This window comes from Carassius carassius, chromosome 5, assembly GCF_963082965.1.
Source record: "Carassius carassius chromosome 5, fCarCar2.1, whole genome shotgun sequence".
Taxonomy (NCBI): domain Eukaryota; kingdom Metazoa; phylum Chordata; class Actinopteri; order Cypriniformes; family Cyprinidae; genus Carassius; species Carassius carassius.
The window spans coordinates 8,318,186-8,339,069 of record NC_081759.1 but is presented as its reverse complement, the minus strand read 5'-3'; the positions used below and the strand labels follow the sequence as shown (position 1 = coordinate 8,339,069).

Here is a 20,884-nt window from a genome sequence, read left to right as displayed (position 1 = left end):
TTGATCTATAATGTTTCATAAATTCATAATGGAACTGTTTATACTAGTGGTTGTAATCCTTTCCTTCAGTTGAGAACTACTGTTCCCTTTAATTCAGTGAATCTGAGTCACGTCGGTGACCGCCAAAATTGGGATCTTGCGTCGACGGACCAATTTACTTCAGGTGTAAACTAAATGAGCAAATGCACATTGGCATGCGAAAATTGCGTCAAGCTGCTGCTCGTCACAGCACGAGCATAAGCAGGTGGCAAGTGCCATGAATATTCAGCTTTTCTCTTCAAAGCTGAGTGGTTGTTGACTGTTATGCTCTACCTGTCATCTTTGTGAGAGACTTATGATCTACAAATGTGATCAGGGAGGAGCTTCTCAGGTTGTTGGTGTGATGACGCGGCAGCGTTGGTCCCCCTGTGCGCTTTAGCACTAAAGAGCAAATTTCTCTTAAAGAGCATTCACAGGTGTGTTTTTTTTAAAAGATGACGGTATGTCTTTTTAAAGATTTTATTTCACCTGTGCATTTCTGGGTGTGGTCGTTACCTGGCGCAGGATGGCAGTCAAGATTGTTGTATCATGTGTTTGGGTATTAAGTACACTGAAACAACTTTCGTGGACGAATAATGCTGTCATTGTGGTGGTATGACCATTGCAACATTGCGGTTTAGACTCAGATACCTTGAGAGGGTTGGAGTCCCTTTACCTATGCCCCGATCTAGTTCCTACTCTGTTCCGCAGAAGAGGGCTACTTCGGTGAATAGGCAAGGTAATCACAGCAGGGGCAAACCTGGCAAGTAAATCTCTGTGTGCCAGCTCTTCAGGAGATGGTGACCACACCACTCCCTCCCCCAGAGGAGGGCCAGGTGGAGAATCTTTTGTTTCCCTTCAGCCAGCGCTACTGAAACCTTCACAAAAAGAGCGGTCTCCATTATCTCTGGATTCCAAGAGGGCTTGGAGACGTTGTGTCATGTGGTGCCTGGCCAGCCAGTCCCCCTCTTCTATTGCCAGCAGGCAGCAGGGCCTGGTTCAAGGAAACCATGCTTTCTTCCATGCCCCCTGTCCAACCGTGGAGCCAGGTAGGAGTTGCACCCCACACCCTACCCCACTTCGCGATGCTATGCCGTCCGAGTCGGGTCCCTGTCCTCCACCATGCTGCCCCACTGTGGGTATGTCTGTGGTTCCTCTGGTCCCAATTGTATGGTTTCTGGGAGCCTGGCTAGCGCTTCTCATCCTCTCTTGCTAGCTCATTTGGAGTCAGACTTGGCAATGTGATTCAGTCCTCCTGGCATCCCCCCAAGTTCAGGGGCATTAAGTTCACCTCCGTGCTGACTAGCAATGCTCCTGTCTTACGGGTTGTCCCTGTCACCCCGCATCTTTATGAAGGATGCGAAGTTCCCATGAGAGAACACGACATTCGTATACGCATTAATCGACTCGAAAGGGTTTTAAAAACCAACTTTGAGCAAAATCATGTAATATGAATTTAAATCTAAAAACAGCGAAGATGAAGGCAAGCACGTACCTCATTTGTGCAGACAGTAGAGAGGACAGGACAGGACCTGGCACAGCGTTTTTCTGAAAAAAAAAAGACACCTTGCAAACATATTTTCAGCATGTTTTTTTAGGACACCGCAAACCAGCAGCATGCAGCCAAACTTCAGCTCTGGTCACGTTGCGGCGAAACGAAAACGACACTTTTGTGTTGTTGCACTGAACAAAGGCACAAACATGATCCGTGTTTCTTAAACACAACAATGAGTGACACCAGTGCTACTTTCCAATGCATAAATACTGGGATAGCTCATGCAAATCATGGCACAGTTATTGGATTAGATGAGTCCTTTGTCATGTATAATGTTACATTGCTCATGAATAATGGGAGCTCAACCCAATGACGTAAATGCGTAATGTGCAGCTTCACAGCCAATGAGCACTCGAATGACTCAGGTTTATGCCACATGCCTTGAACGTGACTTTTTAAACCGGATGAATGAAATGGTCCCAAAAAGCGCAAGAATGACCACTTTCCACTTTGTAACATATTTTGTGACCGCTATTACTGTTTTAAGCAATGTGCAACACGTATATATCTGTTAACATCTGAGAAAATGTGTTTTGGGGTTTCATGACCCTTTAATACTTTACAAAACGTCATCAGAAGATGCACTATGATCTTAAGACCTCATCATGTTTAAACTGTAGGAAGTGTCCATTAGACTTTACCGAAGTGTCATCTTCTGTAATGGCCTTAGAGATTAACTTATTATAACTTATATCTGTGTTTCTCAGGAGAGGAGTGTGAGTTGTCATGCAGGGACAGTAACAACGATGTGGTCATTCTGCCGAACAACATGACGGCCAGCAGCATTATGAGACATCACTGGATGAACCCTCCCAAAGTCAAGGTTTGTGTTTTTCAGTCTCAGTGTTTTAACTTGCTGGCAGAGAATGTTGCACTGGGATGCCACATCCTGAGTGTGACTCAAAGTTTGAGGTGACACTCCTCGGACAGCAGATATTGGATTGTGCCTGATCATTCATCAGAGTCATTCATCAGTGTGTAGGCTCAGGACTTTAGGGTCAGAAGAATTTGTCTAAGAACAATTTGCCTCTAAAATGCCTATTATTATATCCAAATTCACCATGTTCAGTGCCTTTTCATACAGTTATAATAATGCATATGAAAATAGAAGAGAAAAGTGATAATTTACCCATTTTGTATTTTTAGCGAGAAACATAAGGGGATTTATTACAGTGACCACAAGTGCAGGACTGTTTACACCAAGATATAATAATAATTACAAAACTGCATCCTCTAAGGCTGGGCAATAAAAATATCATATTGAGAATGTGGTAAAATTTATGTCTATGATAATGATAGGCTCTTGACATTTTTACTCAATACAGATTAATCTAGCAGCCTATCACACAGCAGAAATAAATGTGGCAACTGCCGGTCTATATGCAGTTTTTGTCCTGAACATCACAGTACACATCTGTTTCCTAACATAAAATTTGAGCTACTGTGAAATCTCTGAGAAAAATAATGAAAAAAAAGAGGAGAAAAAAATGTGTGTAAAGACACACAAAAGCATCACGGAAGAATCACAGCGTCAGATATATGGAATTTATTTAATTTTATGTAATTATTTTACTATATGTTAACATGTATATGTTTATATACATACAAAACATTTTTTTTTCCCATATATCTTTCGCTGTGATTCTTCAGTGACGCTTTTTTGCATCTTTACACTAATTTTCTCTCCTCTTTTTTATATATTCTATACCAATATATTTTTGTCCATTATATATATCAAAATATATGGAGGGTATATTTCCAGATGTGTGTATATATATATATATATATATATATATATATATATATATATATATATATTGTGCCAAAGAGGCAAAAATCACTCCAAAAGAGTCCATTTTAGTCTTGCAATCTATTCATTTTTAGTGGAAATAATAATCCAAATTACCAACCCAATCTCACAGGCACTTTTTTAATTTATTTTTTTAGGGTGTATTCACACCTGTCTTGCTTGATTTGATGTACATTTTTCATAGTGAACTTCTGACGTTAACTTCTGTTTCTGATCAGCAGACAGCGGTTGTAACTTTGTAACATTGAATATTGCAGTCGTCCAATTACTTTTCATTAGCCGCAGGCTCAGGCCTGCATGGCTTCCCAATTACCTGGCATTGGTAAAACAGGGTATGATTACAGTAATCTCTCAACTTATCTGAACCGCAACGAGGCTGAGGCCAAGTCATAAAAGTTAAAAAGCCATTTGTAATCACTATAATTTCAACAATGACCCTATTGCAGGCATTAGCAGAAAAGCTTTATAGAAATTTACCTGCCAGAAGTATTGCAATGTTTTAGCCGTGACTGCTGGGTTTGACTGGGAGTGTTATGATGGCAGTTTTGCTGAACACCTGTCAGGTTCCATTGCCGGCTGAAACATGCAATCTTAGATCATTACATGCTCTGGTGTGTAATGGCTGGAAAACCCAGCACAACTTTTAAAATTTGAACACATTTCCATCATGACAGCTCTCGGAAGATTTGAACATAGTAGTGGATATGACAATGTTAATGTATTTGATATTGGCGGAATAGATCTGCTATGCTGCTTCTGCTGTTGGTTATTGCTGTAGTTGTAGATTATTGCTACTGCTGCTGCAGTAAGCAAGTATAGGAACTTGCTAATGCCAATGCATACTGCAATAAGGTGCAGTGAGTTTTTAAAGGGATAATCCAACCCAAAATGACAATTTTGTCATTAATCACTTACCCCTATGTCGTTTCAATTTTCATTTTGGTGTGGGGTATCCCTTTAAGACATATTGCTGCTGCACAAATAAAATTGCCCATTATACACTGCGCTATTTTCTGTGATATTTATTAACTCCGACTGCCCAATACTGTATCTACAGACTGGCTTCGTTTTTTTCAACAACTAGTGTCGACTTTTCCAGACTGTAAATCTGGACAAAAGTCGTTTAGTGTGTACTAAGGGCAGTTCTCCCAGAAATGAAGATTCTGTCACCAGATTCTGTGGGGAAGTCGTGGCCTGGTGGTTAGAGAATCGGACTCCCAATCGAAGGGTTGTGGGTTCGAGTCCCGGGCCGGCAGGAATTGTGGGTGGGGGGAGTGCATGTACAGTTCTCTCTCCACCCTCAATACCACGACTGAGGTGCCCTTGAGCAAGGCACCGAACCCCCAACTGCTCCCCGGGCGCCGCAGCAAAAAAAATGGCTGCCCACTGCTCTGGGTGTGTGCTCACAGTGTGTGTGTGTGTTCACTGCTCTGTGTGTGAGCACAAATTCTGAGTATGGGTCACCATACTTGGCCGAATGTCACTTCACTTCACTTCACTTCCATTTACTAATCCTTATGTTGTTGAAACGACTGGTTTCTGCCCATCCTCTGAATGTCCAGGTTACCAAAACTTGCATTTCAAAAAGATTATAAAAGTGTCATAAAATGATTCTATTTGAATCAAGCTGTTTTAATGCAAGTCTTGAAGAGATATGAGATATCGCTTTATATAATGAGCATTTATGTATAGGTTTTCTAACACAGTAGTTTTGCTCGGTAGCTCACATGATGTGGCGTTAAGGGGAAGTGCTCAGGTATGTATCACCAGCATCTGGGGAGGTTAAAAAAGCATAATTTGCATTGCATCAGCGAATGTTTTTATATCCGTTTTTTTTTTATTCAGTAACACTAAAGGTTGGTTTAGAATTGAGGATTGAGAGCATTGACCATTTAGCAACACTCTGAGACATTTGAATTCTGAACCATCACCAATATGTATCATAAGCAGCTAAATAAAATCGTGCTATAGTCATCTGTTGAATGTATGTTTTAGCCAAACGTACTGGGCTTTTCACTTTAAAACTGCCATTAAATGTGCAGTAAGGTACATAATATCTGTGTTGCAGAAACTTCACCACAAACATTTATTTCCTATGAACCTGGGTTGGCAGATTTAGTTCACAAACAACTGACAAGATTTTTGTCTAAATTTGATTTTTATTTAAAATAACGATAATTACATTCTAAAGTTCTGCATTAGTAATTTACTTTTCGTGCCATCAGTTCTGCTCACATGTGAATAAAAGCCTAAATTAAAAAAATTTAATCATAAAAAGTTATAGTATCTCTTCAAAAGACTTGGATTAAATCGTGGGATTCATATGGACTTCTTTTACAATGCCTTTATAACCTTTCTTGGTCTTCAAAATTTTGGTTACATGAACTTTTAATGCAGGAACAGAAACAGTCAGGTTTCATTAAAACTGCCTTAAATTCTCTTTTAAAGATTATGGTTTAAAAGGAAAGTCTTTTCATTTTGCATGAACTATCCCTTTAAGATAAAGGAATTTCAGGATTGATCAATGATGCTAGAAAGTTGGAAACAAACTAAATGTGCTCGAATCGAACCCCACGCCTGTTGTGTTTAGATGGGCATTTGTGTCAAGTCAGGCGGTTTTCAGCAGAGAAATGAAACAACACGTTTCTGATTGATTTGTGTAATTGATATGATCTTCCCTTGGTGGTAATTCGAGTCTGGAGACAGAGTGTGAGGGGAAGAGAACGCCAAATCGATGTGGCTGAAATGTTCCAACGGGGGTTGGCTGAGGTGAGATCAATAACTGTTCTCTCAGCACTAGCCACCCTGTGTCAATCGATGCTGTTTGAATTCCACAGCACCTGTTCCTTTCTGCCTGCCACACAAGGGCATGATCCGTCCCGTAACTCCTAGACCCAGTGCTGCCCTGATTGACACCGATGCTAATGTTAATAGTCGTGCTGTGTTTGTTGGCCGGTGCAGCGAGAACGTCCTATAAATCCACACCAGCCAAGGTGTGGAAGTGGAAAAGCAAGCTGGCGGCTGCACAACGCCGTTTCAAGCTGACTGAAGCTTTGGTGGCCGTATAATTCTTAATTTCCCATTCTCACTCACTGCATTTTTCGGTTCTTTGTGTTATATTTCCTGCTGAGTCGGGCGGTTAGCCTCGTGAATCAGTTATTGTGACGAATCGGCCTGAGAGAGCGATTTGTTTCAGGTTTCACCACTGACCTACTAAGGAGCTCCTCTTAGTTTCTCACTTATTTGCTTCCCTGAAATCAGCAAAATGACTGCGCACATTGCTGATGCACTAGGCTGCCTTGGCAGGCCGTGGCCTTTACGTGATGTCAGCGTCGATTGTTCATGCCGGATCCGCTGAGGGGAGTACTAATATTAACCTCTAATTAATAAACCAAACCTTTATTAAAAGGCCTGAGAGCTAAATGTAATCTCGGGAGCTATGGGAGAAGACAGTGTGGACATCTAATCTGATATTGGCTCATTCAGATGATAATGGCATTCTAGTCTGAGGGAAATGAAGAGATCTGAATTTTATCGGTGTGAGGTCACTCTGGCTAACAGGGCATAGCATGTTCTCGAAAGATTGCTACGTGCATAATATCACTGTATTTTGGGGCTTGTAACCAAAATATTGTTGCTTCAAACCCCTGTAAGAATTGCTACATGAACTTCACCATTATTCACCACTCAAGCTAAAGTCACGTCAGAGTGAATCTGTAGTTTGCCAAAGGTTTCTCCACTAAATGATAAAAAAATACAACAAAACCAGTCAGTCTGGAACAGTTCTGTTAACTGCACTAGATGGTGAAAAGTTTATTTTGTTGTTTTTTTCTTCTCCATTCTGACATATTTCCAAGCAAATATATATTGGTCAGAATTGATTGGATAAATTTGATCGGTGGGGTTAAAAAAAGTTTATGGGGCCTTCATGAAAAAGAAGTGATCTTAATTGTATTAAATGTGAACTTGTAGAGTACTTCAAATAATTAAGGTCAATTTTATAATATTAATTAAATAAAAGGCCACTTACTAGTGACAATAGACTGTTTAAAGTTTCAACTTTACAAAAAGTACACTTATTTTTATGTGTTGACTAACATGCTTATGCACATGTATTTGTACGTTATTGCAAATATTTGATTATAATTTAGTAAAACTGTAGTGTGTTATTCAATATTACATTTAAGATGAGAAATTTTAATGTACTAAATTTCATTATAAATGTGTTATTATAAATGTAGTAAAATACATACAAGCTTAAAAAGAAATTACATTAAATTTTACTGTACAAATTATTTGTCAGCACATTCAGCAGCACACTTTAAAATTATTTCAAAGACAGTAAATGTAATTACGAAATTGCATATACTTAAAAGGATAGTTCACCCAAAATTCAAAATTATGTCATTAATAACTCACCCTCATGATGTTCCAAACCCGTGAGACCTCCGTTTATCTTCTGAACAGAGTTTAAGATATTTTAGATTTAGTCCGAGAGCTTTCAGTCCCTCCATTAAAACTGTGTGCACGGTATACTGTCCATGTCCAGAAAGGTAAGAAAAACATCATCAAAGTAGTCCATGTGACATCAGAGGGTCAGTTAGAATTTTTTGAAGCATCGAAAATACATTTTGGTCCCAAAATAGCAAAAACTACGAATTTATTCAGCATTGTCTTCTGTTCCGTGTCTGTTGTGAGAGAGCTCAAATCAAAGCAGTTTGTCATATCCGGTTCGCAAACGAATCATTCGATATAACCGTATCTTTTTGACCCAGTTCACCAAATCGAACTTAATCGTTTTAAATGGTTTCGTGTCTCCAATACGCATTAATCCACAAATGACTTAAGCTGTTAACTTTTTTAATGTGGCTGACACTCCCTCTGAGTTCAAACAAACCAATATCCCGGAGTAATTCATTTACTCAAACAGTACACTGACTGAACTGCTGTGAAGAGAGAACTGAAGATGAACACCGAGCCGAGCCAGATAACGAACAAAAGACTGACTCGTTCTTGAGTCAAGAAACATTTCTGTCAGACGCGTCTGATTCGAGAACCGAGGAGCTGATGATACTGCGCATGTGTGATTCAGCGTGAAACAGACTGACACAGAGCGTCTGAACCGAACTGATTCTTTTGGTGATTGATTCTGAACTGATTCTGTGCTAATGTTATGAGCGCGGGTAAACCGAAGGCTTGAATCAAGGGCAATCATCGCCAATGACGCCATTACTTCGAGCGCAAAAGAACCGGTGAACCGTTTTCTTCAACCGGTTTATTGAATCGAACTGTCCGAAAGAACTACTGGTGATCCGATGCAACCAGTTCTTGACTCGTGAACGAGTCAGTCTGTTGTTCGTTATCTGGCTCGGCGTTCATCTTCAGTTCTCTCTTCACAGCAGTTCAGTCAGTGTACTGTTTGAGTAAATGAATTACTCAGGGATATTGGTTTATTTGAACTCAGAGGGAGTGTCAGCCACATAAAAAAGGCAACAGCTTAAGTCATTTGTGGATTAATGCGTATTGGAGACGCGAACCATTTAAAACGATTCAATTCGATTTGGTGAACTGGTTCAAAAAGATCCGGTTACATCGAATGATTCGTTCGTGAACCGGATATCACAAACTGCTTTGTTTTGAACTCTCTCACAACAGACACGGAAGAAAAGACAATGCTGAATAAAGTTGTAGTTTTTGCTATTTTTGGACCAAAATGTATTTTCGATGCTTCAAAATTTTTTAACTGACCCTCTGATGTCACATGGACTACTTTGATGATGTTTTTCTTACCTTTCTGGACATGGACAGTATACCATACACACAGTTTCAATGGAGGGACTGAGAGCTCTCGGACTAAATCTAAAATATCTTAAACTGTGTCCTGAAGATAAACGGAGGTCTCACGGTTTGGAACGACATGAGGGTGAGTTATTAATGACATAATTTAGATTTTTGGGTGAACTATCCCTTTAAGTCATGATTAAGTGGGCCTAAAACACACTTAATGCAGAGTTCACACTGCACGGTTTTCAGGCTCATTGGATTGCCATTGTTTTCACACTGCATGACTATCTGGGGTAGCATTCAATTGCTGCTGTTTTCACATTGCATGATGGACAGGGGCGACAGGGGGGTTCACATTGCATGACTTCACAATAGGAAGAATCGCAGACAGCTCTGTCTGGTCCGCAAACTACGTTTCACAATAAAACACATGCGAGAAGTGATTAGGAAATAACACAAGAACCCGATTGCGTCAGACTGGAGTTCTCAAGTGAGACTGGATTATTTAAAAAATATATACATATATCTAGCCCGCAAACTGTCTGTGAGCTGATTTCCAGCTACAAGGAGAAAAAGAAAAAGAAGATGCAGGGAACAGGGTGTTCTTATGCTAATGTTGTGGCTAGTGAAGCAAATGTTTGTGCTTGTTTCTGTATTATATTATTGTTTATATATCTATTAAATACTTATATTCTTTTCTATAACTCTTCACCAAACTTCCCTCTGCCCTGTATCTTGGTCTCTCATTGGCTGTAGGTCATCGCCGATGTAGTTTTCAGTAAGAAATCATTGCACACAGCGTGATTGTGAATCGCCGACAGCTCCAGAAATTGAGCATGCCAAATATTTTGCATTCCCATAATAAGTATTATTTTTAGTATTCTAAAGTGTACTTATTTTTCACAAGGGGAAAGTTGTTGCAATTAAAAACAACATAAAAAAAGTATCAAGTGCACTGGAGAATTATTCAAAATAAGACTGAAAAGTGCAATAAATGACAATAAATTGGGTTTTCTCTTGACCAAATACTTATATGTAAAGTGTTGTGTATGCCAGTACTTACAAGAGTACTGACCATTTATCTCATTGGCTTGTAAAATCTACAATATCCACTACACGTGCAACTCATTTATTAGCGTTATAGTAAACTCAGCAGTTTGAAATACATCAGTGTTTTCTGTTCCTTCTCGTTCAATGGCATTATTCTCTCTCTCTCTCTCTCTCTCTCTCTCTCTCTCTTTGCATCGATTTGCTGACTGGCATGAAATGAGAAATACCTTAGTTTGCAGTGGTGGGTATGGCATTAAAAGAGGCAGGTGCTTTGTGTGTGTGTGTATATATTACTGGGACAGGGAATGTGTATGGTCAGATAGTCCTTTACTTTCAGCCGGACCCTTGAGTTTTTTTCATGGGCTAATGAACATATCTGTGTGAACACGTCTCTTTCTGTACAACATCTATAATAACTCTCCTTAACTGAATGACGAACATGCTGGAAACAGTTGTAACTGATGTGGTCGCACAATTATACGGGTTTTGAAACTGGTAACATTTCACAAGATCTTGAATTTGGATGGGTTCCTGTTTTTTTTTTTTTTTTTTTTTTTGGAATTGGTCAAGACTTGCAAAGGTAAACATTCCAGTTTTTGGCTTTTTTTGTGGTTGGCATGTGGAGGGAACAGAGCACTTACAGTAACTGTGTGCCATGTTTTGTCAATTTTCAGATGCAAGCACAGGAATTGATGTTGACTTTGTGATGGCAATGGTGCATCAAAATTGGACATTCTTCTTCTCTTTCTGAAAACCTCTTTGTTTCATTCCTCTTTTCAGCACATAGTCTGCACCATGGGTCTGAAGTGGTACCCCCATCCAGAAGTCCTGCGCTGCATAAAAGGATGTGAGGTAAGACATCTGGACACCTGTCCATTTCCTCTCAAATGGCTCTCTATCCTGTGTCTTCCCTCCCTCATTGGCGATACTCTTGCCTTGACCTCCATTTGCAGAGGCCCAAGAAGATTCATGAAGATGAAGATGTAGAGGAACTCTACACTAAAGTCAGTACTGGTACAAGTGACTGTGACGTTCAGTGCTCCTCCTGTTTTTCTGTTTCCCCCTCTGTGCTTGTCAATACCTGTCACTTGGTGCAATCTGTTTGTACTACAGACTGGCTTATCTACAAATGTTCAAGAAATTCTCACCTACACAATGAATGCTCTTTCTTGTTTGATAAGAAGGGATCTGCCAATATAAACGTTCAGTTTGCCAATTTCTGCCACGTAAAATAATAATAATCATAGTAATAATTATAATAATAATGCTTTAGTAAATAAGAATTATGAAATAAAAGTGTGAGAAATCCATAATTCTCTTAAGTCTCATAATTGTGACATTTTTATTTCATAATCTTGACTTAATATCTTAATATTTTACATTTTTAAACCAATAATTTTGACTTTTGACTTTGACTTTGAGTATTTATTCTGTTTATCTTGTAAGTCATTTTGAATTTATCTCATAAATGATTTATGGGCTATACTAGCTTGTGAAGTACTATGCAAGCACTGAATACTCCAAACTGTGAAACCTTTTTTTTTAAATTTTTTTATTTGGCTTATTATTATAAATAATAATAAAAAAATATTGTTATTATAAATACAAATTATATGATACTAGACTATTCATAAATAAATGCTCAGATTAGAACAAGTGCAGTACAAGGATCTTGTTAAGCGCTTGTCTATAAAACATATTCTATATTTATTTAAGGGCAGTATCATTAAAATGATGTACGGCATTAAAATAAGAATTCACCCAAATATGACAGGTTTATCATCAAGTCATACAGAATACTATTACGAATGCTATTTTAAATGGTTTGTTTTGGCTGAATGACATATAACACAATCCATCAAACAGACTTTTTTCTTAGTTTATTTTTTAAACACATTACTACCATACTATTACAATAAGTAATCAAAGACATGTAGATATCTGAAATTAACTCTATAGATTCAATTATATATATAATACTGATACAAAAATTAAATGTTCAGGGCCCTATGAAATGTTTTATTTCTTCACCATATGTTTTATTTTTTTTAGCATGTGTAATTATTTAAATGCATAAAAACAACTTCATTTATTTATTTTTTCTTAAAATAGCCTTATGAAATGTTTTTTTTCCCCTCAGAAATTCTGTTGTGTATTTACATTTTTCTGGTTATCAAATGAAGGCATAAAACAAAACAAATTTAGATTTTATTTTAAAGATAAATTGCATTTCTTTTTTCTTCTTCTGAGAAATATATTTTCAATCTGAGTATGAACAATAAACACAAACTATGCAGCATATAGTAAAAAAATTGCACAAATTGTCTTCAACAATACAGTGTTGATGATTCAATGATTCACAAACTACACACAAAATGAGTGAGAAATATTCAGAGTGCAACAGAAAAAAATAGTGCAACTATCTTTATGAACTGTATAATTATATAATGATTTACTTAGTATACATAATATACATATTATAAATGATCGATTCGTTGGCTGTAATCTGTGTCAGAATCGATTTTACTGGGACATCGCCTAACGACCCAAGACATAAATCCCAGTGCTTTATCAGATATGTGTTTCATCCTTGTTTTTGTTTTTTTTTATGTCAAAGTACTCTGTCGAGTGTTTTTTGTGCTTTTTCTGAGAGTTTTCTCATGCAAATGTGTTATTGTGTGTTTGTATTCATGCACTCACGACTGACTTTACTTTCACTTTGTTTTCGTTCATTTTCCAAAGCAATAGGCTATGTTAAGTAGTAGTTCAAAAGACTACTTATTGGTTTAATATGGGAGAGTTTGAACCAATCTGCGCACGGGGGTAGGACTAAGCGTCAACAATCATTTCTGTTTGGCTCAGAGGAACGAAAGCATTGATTTCTTCTGACGAATCAATGTTGTTAAAATGCGATGACGTAATCACATACACTACGGCGCCTCTGAATATCCATAATGAGTCTGAGGATTAAGCGCTAAGATCAATCGTTATCGGGAAACCCCAGCCAGAACTTTATACACAGGCAAACACGGCATGAGTAACGCAGGAAAGCGCGTTCCTATAGTCTAGTAAAGTAGTGTAGTTACCAATATTATTAGTGTAATGCGTAACTTTACTTCGTTACCCCAAAAAGTAATATAGTTACTGTAATCCGTTACTTTGTAACTCGTTACCCCCAACACTGCTGGTGTTGGAGAAGTTGACCCATCAGGCCTTGAATAACTCAAACCCATGCCACATAAGCAATGAATAATCAATGAAGCACTGGATATATTTGGGTTGGCAAAACAGCTGTGTTCACCTCATACAGTAGATAAATATATCTACATTTTTCATGTTAATGGTGCTCTGAGTTTCTCTCTTTGTTTTTGTCTTAGCCTTTCATGGGTGACAATTACTGTGATGCCATCAACAACAGAGCCTACTGCAACTACGATGGAGGCGACTGCTGCCATTCCACTGTCAAGACTAAGAAGGTACCATACATGTCTACAAAATTTCTCTTCGTTTATACATTTAATGTGTCCAAAATGGGTGCCTAACTTCACTAAATTTAGAGATGAAAAGTCACTGACAAGCATGAGATGCTAGATGTTAACACTGACCATCTGAATTTTACTGCACACAACAATGGCAAACACATACTGGCAAACTCTAATCTGATTGGCTGCCTTTACGTAATTTCTTGGACTTGGGATACACATGTATTTATCAGTATGCCTGTGGAAACAAAGTTGTGTTTACAAAATATCAGGTTGTTATGATGACCGCTTCTGAGAAACTAAATTCTGGATTTGCCCATGTCTACCACAATTTTTTTACAATCCTGTTTTCCAGATTTCTATTTCTGTTATTTGCACTTTCAGTCATGAACTGTATTAGAGTTAAATTAGTTTATTCTACACTTGTCTATTGTTATTGTGTCATCTATTTCAGATAAACCTGTTCCTCTAAACCATTTGTAAAAAAAGCTAAACAAAAACATGATCAGTCAGTTTACATGTCATCACTCCTCATTTTTAGTTTCTAGCAGATGACAGACAGCAGCCGAAATTAGGAATTAGTATCAGGAAATCATGTTAAAACACTAAGAGTAAATATTTAATTCACAAAAGACACAATCAAGCTGACTGCTTTAAGCAGAGTTTTAAACTAACAGGAAGATTAAGCTTATAGAGATGGTATGATCACTTCTTTCTCAGACTAACAAAAGACACTTGACAACAAGACGAAGCTCGTGTCCAATATTTGGCATATAGTGATAAAGTATCACGATATATCAAGATTCCACACACTGGAATCCCAGTTCTTATAAAGTGATAGCACACATTCATTTAATATTAAAAATGGTTGAAGCAACCACAAAAACTGAAAACACTTTTAAAAAATTGCCTGGTTTCTGGTTTCACATCCACAAATGTCAGATACCAGATATCTTGGAATTGGCTATGATGCATAATTTTCACTTTGTTCTACATTTGAGAACAGTGTGTGTGTGTGTATATATATATATATATATATATATATATATATTTTTTTTTTAAAATATATATTTATTTTATTAATATACATTAATATTAAAATTAAAGTGCATTTAGTATAATATTAATACTGTAAATACAGTAAACCCATGGTAAACATCAATGATCTATGGATTTAAAACGCTTTGATTTAAACAGATTGATTGATTGATTGATTGATTGATTGATTGATTTTCCAGACTAAAAGTGAAATGTTAACAGTGAAAAGTAATTCAAAACATGTTTGATGTTTTATGTGAGAAAAAGTGGTAGGCTTTTCAGGTAATGCTATCTTTACTTTCAAATTCACTCGTCATCCAGGGTAATTTCTCTTCTCGAACTTGTGCCGGATCACCTCGTGTGCCCATGCATGAGGTTATTTAGCAGACTTAGTGTTACTTTTCTTTCCCAGTCAGCTCTGAGCTGTCTCTTGGCTTTCTCCTCGTCTTTCTCCTCACTGTCATTGTCGTTAATATTTGGCATACAGAATGCTCAGAGAGTGAGTGTATGAGCAGTCATGATTCACTGAATCCAGTCTACAAGAGGATGCTTTTTGGGAATTTCACAACGTGCAGCCTACGTCATTGAGCAGACATGGATCTTAGCGGGAGTTGACCATGTGCCAATGTTGATAAAATGTTAAATTGTTCTGCAACCATAAGCCAGATCTGCTGGTGCCTCCTTCCTCCTGATATGTCACACAGTTGGCAGATCAATGATAGAGGGATTGGATGAAATAAAGTCATCTTTTGATGAGCTAGAGCTTTTTTAGTTGCGTGTATTGCTTCGTATCTGTATCAGTTTGACTTGTGCAGCTAAAGATAGTCACTCCTGATTTAATGTACGTAGTGGACATTTCACAATGTCTTGGGAAACATGAAAGCCAAAACGGCCACTTATAACTGCGGAAAATAATATTCAGGACTCGAGAAGATTGAGTCTATGTCTGATGTTTGGAAAGTTGGCTCCCCGAGCAGCAACTGATACAAGAATCACCCGACATCCTGAGCTATGTTCACCGTCCTGGCAGTCCTTGAAGCAAATGCATCAGCAGGGTTTGCAAAACATCCTGTCTCTGGAAATATCCAGAGCTTAGGGAAGAGCTGTAGAAAATGACTCTGAAAGAACTAATCATTTTGAGATTGATGGATTGCTGGAGTTGGATGAGTTCTACTGTAGGTCATCTGACTTTCTCCCATTGTGCACCACTTTACCTTCATCTGTTCAAATTCCCAAACTCATTCATACATTTCCTAGTCATGCCCACACACACAAGTGCAGATCAATGGAGTTCATGCATTAGTACACAGATAAGTGGCGGTCTGCCTTGTTATGAGCCTCTGATTTCAAATTGCACTTAACTTCTCTGCGCCATTATTTTGATGAGATAATCATTTGAGATAGTATGTGACTGTTTGTTGTCCCCCTGAAATGTGCTACTAGTCATCCCCACAAACAACTTTTGTGACCTCACAACCTGATTTTCTGATCTCAAGAACAGATGAGGATTTCTTGAAGGTAAGAAAAAAATCATCTGAAATGTTTAAGAGCAACTGAAAACAGGAAGACCAATATTGCTCAGTGTTCAAAAGCTATAGTGCAATAGCACATAGGCTGTTATAGGTGCTTTTGAATAACTGCTTCATGAAGCTTTGTTAGCTTTGTTAGTCATTAATTTAGTTTTAAGTGATTTGGAGAGTGCATCAAACTTTAAATTCCCATTATTTCAGTAAACTAGGCTACGTTATGCCATTTCAAAAGTGAATCATTTTTGTGACACTGGAGAGGATGGTGACTACCAAAAAACAGGAATTACATTTATATTTTAAATTTATTCATTTAGCAGACACTTCTATCCAAAGTGACTTACAAATGAGGACAGTGGAAGCAATCAAAAATAGCAAAAAGAACAATGATATATAGGTGCTATAACAAGTCTCAGTTAGCTTAACACAGTACACGTAGCAATGGCTTTTAAATAATATAATAAATAAAAAGAAAACAGATAGAATAGAAAAAGAATAGAGCAAGCTAGTTTTAGAGGTCTAACACAATTGTATATATGTACACACGTAATTACATATTAAATGAAAATAAAATAGAATACAAAAAGATTAGAAAGGTAGTTAGATTTTTTAAAGAATAGATTTTTTTAAAGAATAGAATTAGAATAGTGAGTGCTGCAGTTAGAGGGTCAAATAAAGATTGAAGAGGTTTTAAGCCGATTCTTGAAGATGGCTAAGGACTAAGCTGCTCGGATTGAGTTGGGCAGGACATTCCACCAGGAGGGAACATTTAATTTAAAGGTCCGTAAAAGTGACTTTGTGCTTCTTTGGGATGGCACAATCAAGCGACGTTCACTTGCAGAACGCTAGCTTCTAGAGGACACATAAGTCTGAAGTAACAAATTTAGGTAAATGGGTGCAGAGCCAGGGGTAGTTTTGTAGGCAAACATCAATGCCTTCAATTTTATGTGAGCAGCTATTGGTAGCCAGTGCAAATTGATAAACAGAGGTAAAAAAAAAATTATCTTGCTGCCACGTTCTGGATTAATTGTAAAGGTTTGATAGAACTGGCTGGAAGACCTGCCAAGAGAGCATTGCAATAGTCCAGCCTGGACAGAACAAGAGTTTGAGTTGTGCAGCATGTTCTGAAAGAAAAGGCCTGGATCTTCTTGATGTTGAATAAAGCAAATCTGCAGGATTCTGACAGTTTTAGCAATGTGGTCTGAGAAAATCTGATCATCAATCATAACTCCAAGGCTTCTGGCTGTTTTTGAAGGAGTTATGGTTGATGTGCCTAACTTGATGGTGAAACTATGATGAAACGATGGGTTTGCTGGAATCACAAGCAGTTCTGTCTTGGCAAGGTTGAGTTTAAGGTGATGGGCCATCTGGGGCTGACAAGGGCAAGTGTGGCAATAATGGCATCTTTTTGCTGCCAAAATCTTTGCAGCATGTAAAAGGTAGAGTTCCATCTTGTTACTGCATCCTGGTTGAGTTTTAACTCTTCAATCCCCATCTGTCCCTGAGTTGCTCTGATGCAGCAGTGCTTTTGCGAAAGTTCTTAAAGTAACCATATGATGCGATTTCAAATTTTCCTTTCTCTTTTGGGTATCACAAGCTGTTCTTGAATAGATAAGATTCCTAAAGTTGCAAAGACTAAAGTCTCAAACCCAAAGAGATATTCTTTATAAAAGTTACGACTCATCCACGCCCTCCTGAAACGCTTCCTTTTAACATTCCCCCACATGTCTATATCACTGTGTGGGAAAATTTGCATAACATTGCCCCAAATGTAGACGCAAAAAAAGAAAGTGTAACTTTGATTCTCCCTGTAGTATTGTTTCTGCTTCCATGTTGTGGAGACGGACACGGTTTCGTTGTGAAAGCGAAAATACTTTGTTTGACCTTCCAAAAGAGGACACAACTAGAAATCAGTGGTTAAGTTGTATTTACAACACTGTTCCAGAACAGTTCAACCCAAGTATTAAGATATGTCCAATGCATTTTATGGAGGAATGTTTCCTGATCCTGGGAGTAGACTGCAATGCCGGCTGTTCTGACTCACAGCCTATACGTACATATTTAAAGAATTTGCCACTGATGATTGAAGAGCAAGATTTGAGCACTTTAGAGTAGGATTGTTGTTTATCCAATCACAAATGCAGACATGGTTTTATTTTTATGTGGCGCGATGCAACGCAAAGTGTAAAAATAATCAGTAATTATGTCCCCACTGGATGTAACGTTTGTAATCGGTTTTATTGTTTTTGTCTTGTCATGCCTGTGTTCTGACCGGGACTCGCCATCACAGTATGGCATGGGGCATAACATTTCCATCACATTCTTGAGGCATTTGGCCAATCACAATACACTTGATAGCTGGCCAATCAGAGCACAGCTCACTTTTCAAATTGATGAGCTTTTTTTAAAAAACAACACATTTCAGAAAGGCGAGCATAGAGGAGAAACAATAATATACAGTATGTGGAAAATAATGTGTTTTTTTAACCATAAACCACGTAAACACATTTCATTATACCAAATACACAAAATAATGTTATTTTTAGCAACAACATATTACTCCTTTAAAAATTATTTTTACCTTTGCCAAAACCTCCTGAATGTATTTTAAACCCTCCCTCACAATCAGGTCTATAGTGTGGGCAAAGTAAGGCAAGCTTCCATCCAACCATCGAAACTGCAGGTTTAAAGTTGCTTGCATTATCAGATACACATGCAATAATTGTATCATCAGTAAGTCCTTAACGATTGAAAAGGGTTGCAAATCAAGTGCAATTCTTTTTTACAAGCCTTTCCACCACTTCACTCTGTTTGATACAAACAACAGTTTGCATTTTGCTTGGTCCTGTTTCTTCAAAGGGGATCCAAATGTTGTCTTTGCTTCACTGACTTTAACTTTGTTTCAAACTAAAACATAAATTCACATTTCTCCACTTTTTTTTCTCCATTTTATTTAAAAATGAATATTCTGAATATTTAGGCTAAAGTTATGAGTTTAACTTCATGATTTTCATTGTAGGCAGTCGGAGAGTTGAAATGCAAAGTTTAAAGTCAGAATTTCAGTCATATCTGACTCAAACTGAACCATTGCTATGTAGGCTACTCAATATTTAATAGTATCTAATATGAAGGATCAACAAATGACACGTGACCACAGATATCATTCTTAAATGAAAGAAAGGCAGTTATTAGCAATATAACATAATGATATATTGAGTTGTTAAAAAATAAACAAATCATATTGTTTAATGTAAGGAACCAATTAATTGTTTTCTAAGCATTGAATCAAACTGTCAGAAAAAAAAAAAAAAAAAAAACAGTTCATGGAAATGAATCATCACTGCAAAACTGTACTAACAGGGTCAAACCTGTGAACCATTTCAACCACACTGGTTCAGCAGTATAGGACTGTAGTTAATTACACCACAGGTGCTGGAGAAATAAATGAACCAATTCAAAATCCGAAATAAAAGTTTGTGTTTCCATAATGCATGTGTGTGTACCATGTATAGTTAAATGTATACACACACATATACACCCATACCATAGTTGGCTAATGATGATTTCGGTAAACACACTCCTGACCCATTCAGTAACTTCATTCAGTGAATGATTCATTAGATTGATTCAAACCAGTAAATTGAGTGAAAACAAGTCTTTTGTTAATTAACTACACTATTATGGTGCTGTGTTGATTTTTCCCTCCAGCTCGAGAGAAACACTGTAATAACCTGTGATAGAAGCAATATCCAAACTCAATTTATTTACTCACCCTCTTGTTTTTCTAAAAATGTTTGCTGTATTTATTTATTTTATTCTTCACCTAGCACTTTTCATTCAATTACATTTCACAGAATCAAACTGATTTTTGGTCTTCATGGCTAAGCACCTTTCATAACTCTACTAATAAACATACAAAAGGATATGTGTTATTGTTGACTCAGTCAGACACTTGATCATGTTCTTGTTGCCAGCAAAAGTGTTGCCAGCAATGCCTGCAGTGAGGTCTGTCTTTCTTTGGGTGATCCTCTCGTTAGCCATGATGACCCCAAGGCAAAGGAAACCAAGGCACTTCCCTGCTGCTTGCGTGTTTGTTTCCCTTTCTTATCGCACCCTGTCGTGCTCACTTTATCCCAGCTCTCGTCGTGTTCTCTTGAAAGGTTTGCGTATTAAGACGTTCTGGATGACTGGCTGTGTATTATTCCTGTCAGGGACTTTGAAGGTGCGAGTCAAACTGCATCTCAGGTCACCGCAGGATGCTTTACTAATCACTACAAGCTGTTGGTATGAGGAAGGAGGTCAGTGGGCACATTAGGGAAAAGAAAGAGAGATCCTTCGGTTTTCATTACAAGAGATTTCTTTCTGGCAGAGGATTTAGTAAGTTTTAAGCTCACAACGTCAGTGATGTAGAAAGACTAAACTTATTAGCTGATCAGTTTAACCTCACTAATGACTTTTACTTTTGATCATATGGAGGGTTAGAGAATTCAACAAATCCCATAGCAATCAAATTTTGGCACATAGCTTGTCATACTTCTTTTTTTTTCTTCATTTTGGCAGTTGTTGTGATATGCAGCACAATATAGTTTCCTTTCATCTGCAAACACTGGATACTTAACTG

General features: G+C 37.6%; 1 protein-coding gene across 1 annotated transcript in view; it reads left to right on the top strand.

The window, feature by feature from the left end:
* pappaa (pregnancy-associated plasma protein A, pappalysin 1a) overlaps positions 1-20,884 on the top strand; it is a 142,552-nt gene that overhangs the window by 102,685 nt on the left and 18,983 nt on the right. The window contains exons 20-22 of the mRNA XM_059549639.1: positions 2,281-2,396; positions 10,998-11,069; positions 13,595-13,693. Of these exons, the coding sequence (XP_059405622.1) occupies positions 2,281-2,396; positions 10,998-11,069; positions 13,595-13,693 (287 nt within the window). The remainder of the gene's footprint in view (positions 1-2,280; positions 2,397-10,997; positions 11,070-13,594; positions 13,694-20,884) is intronic.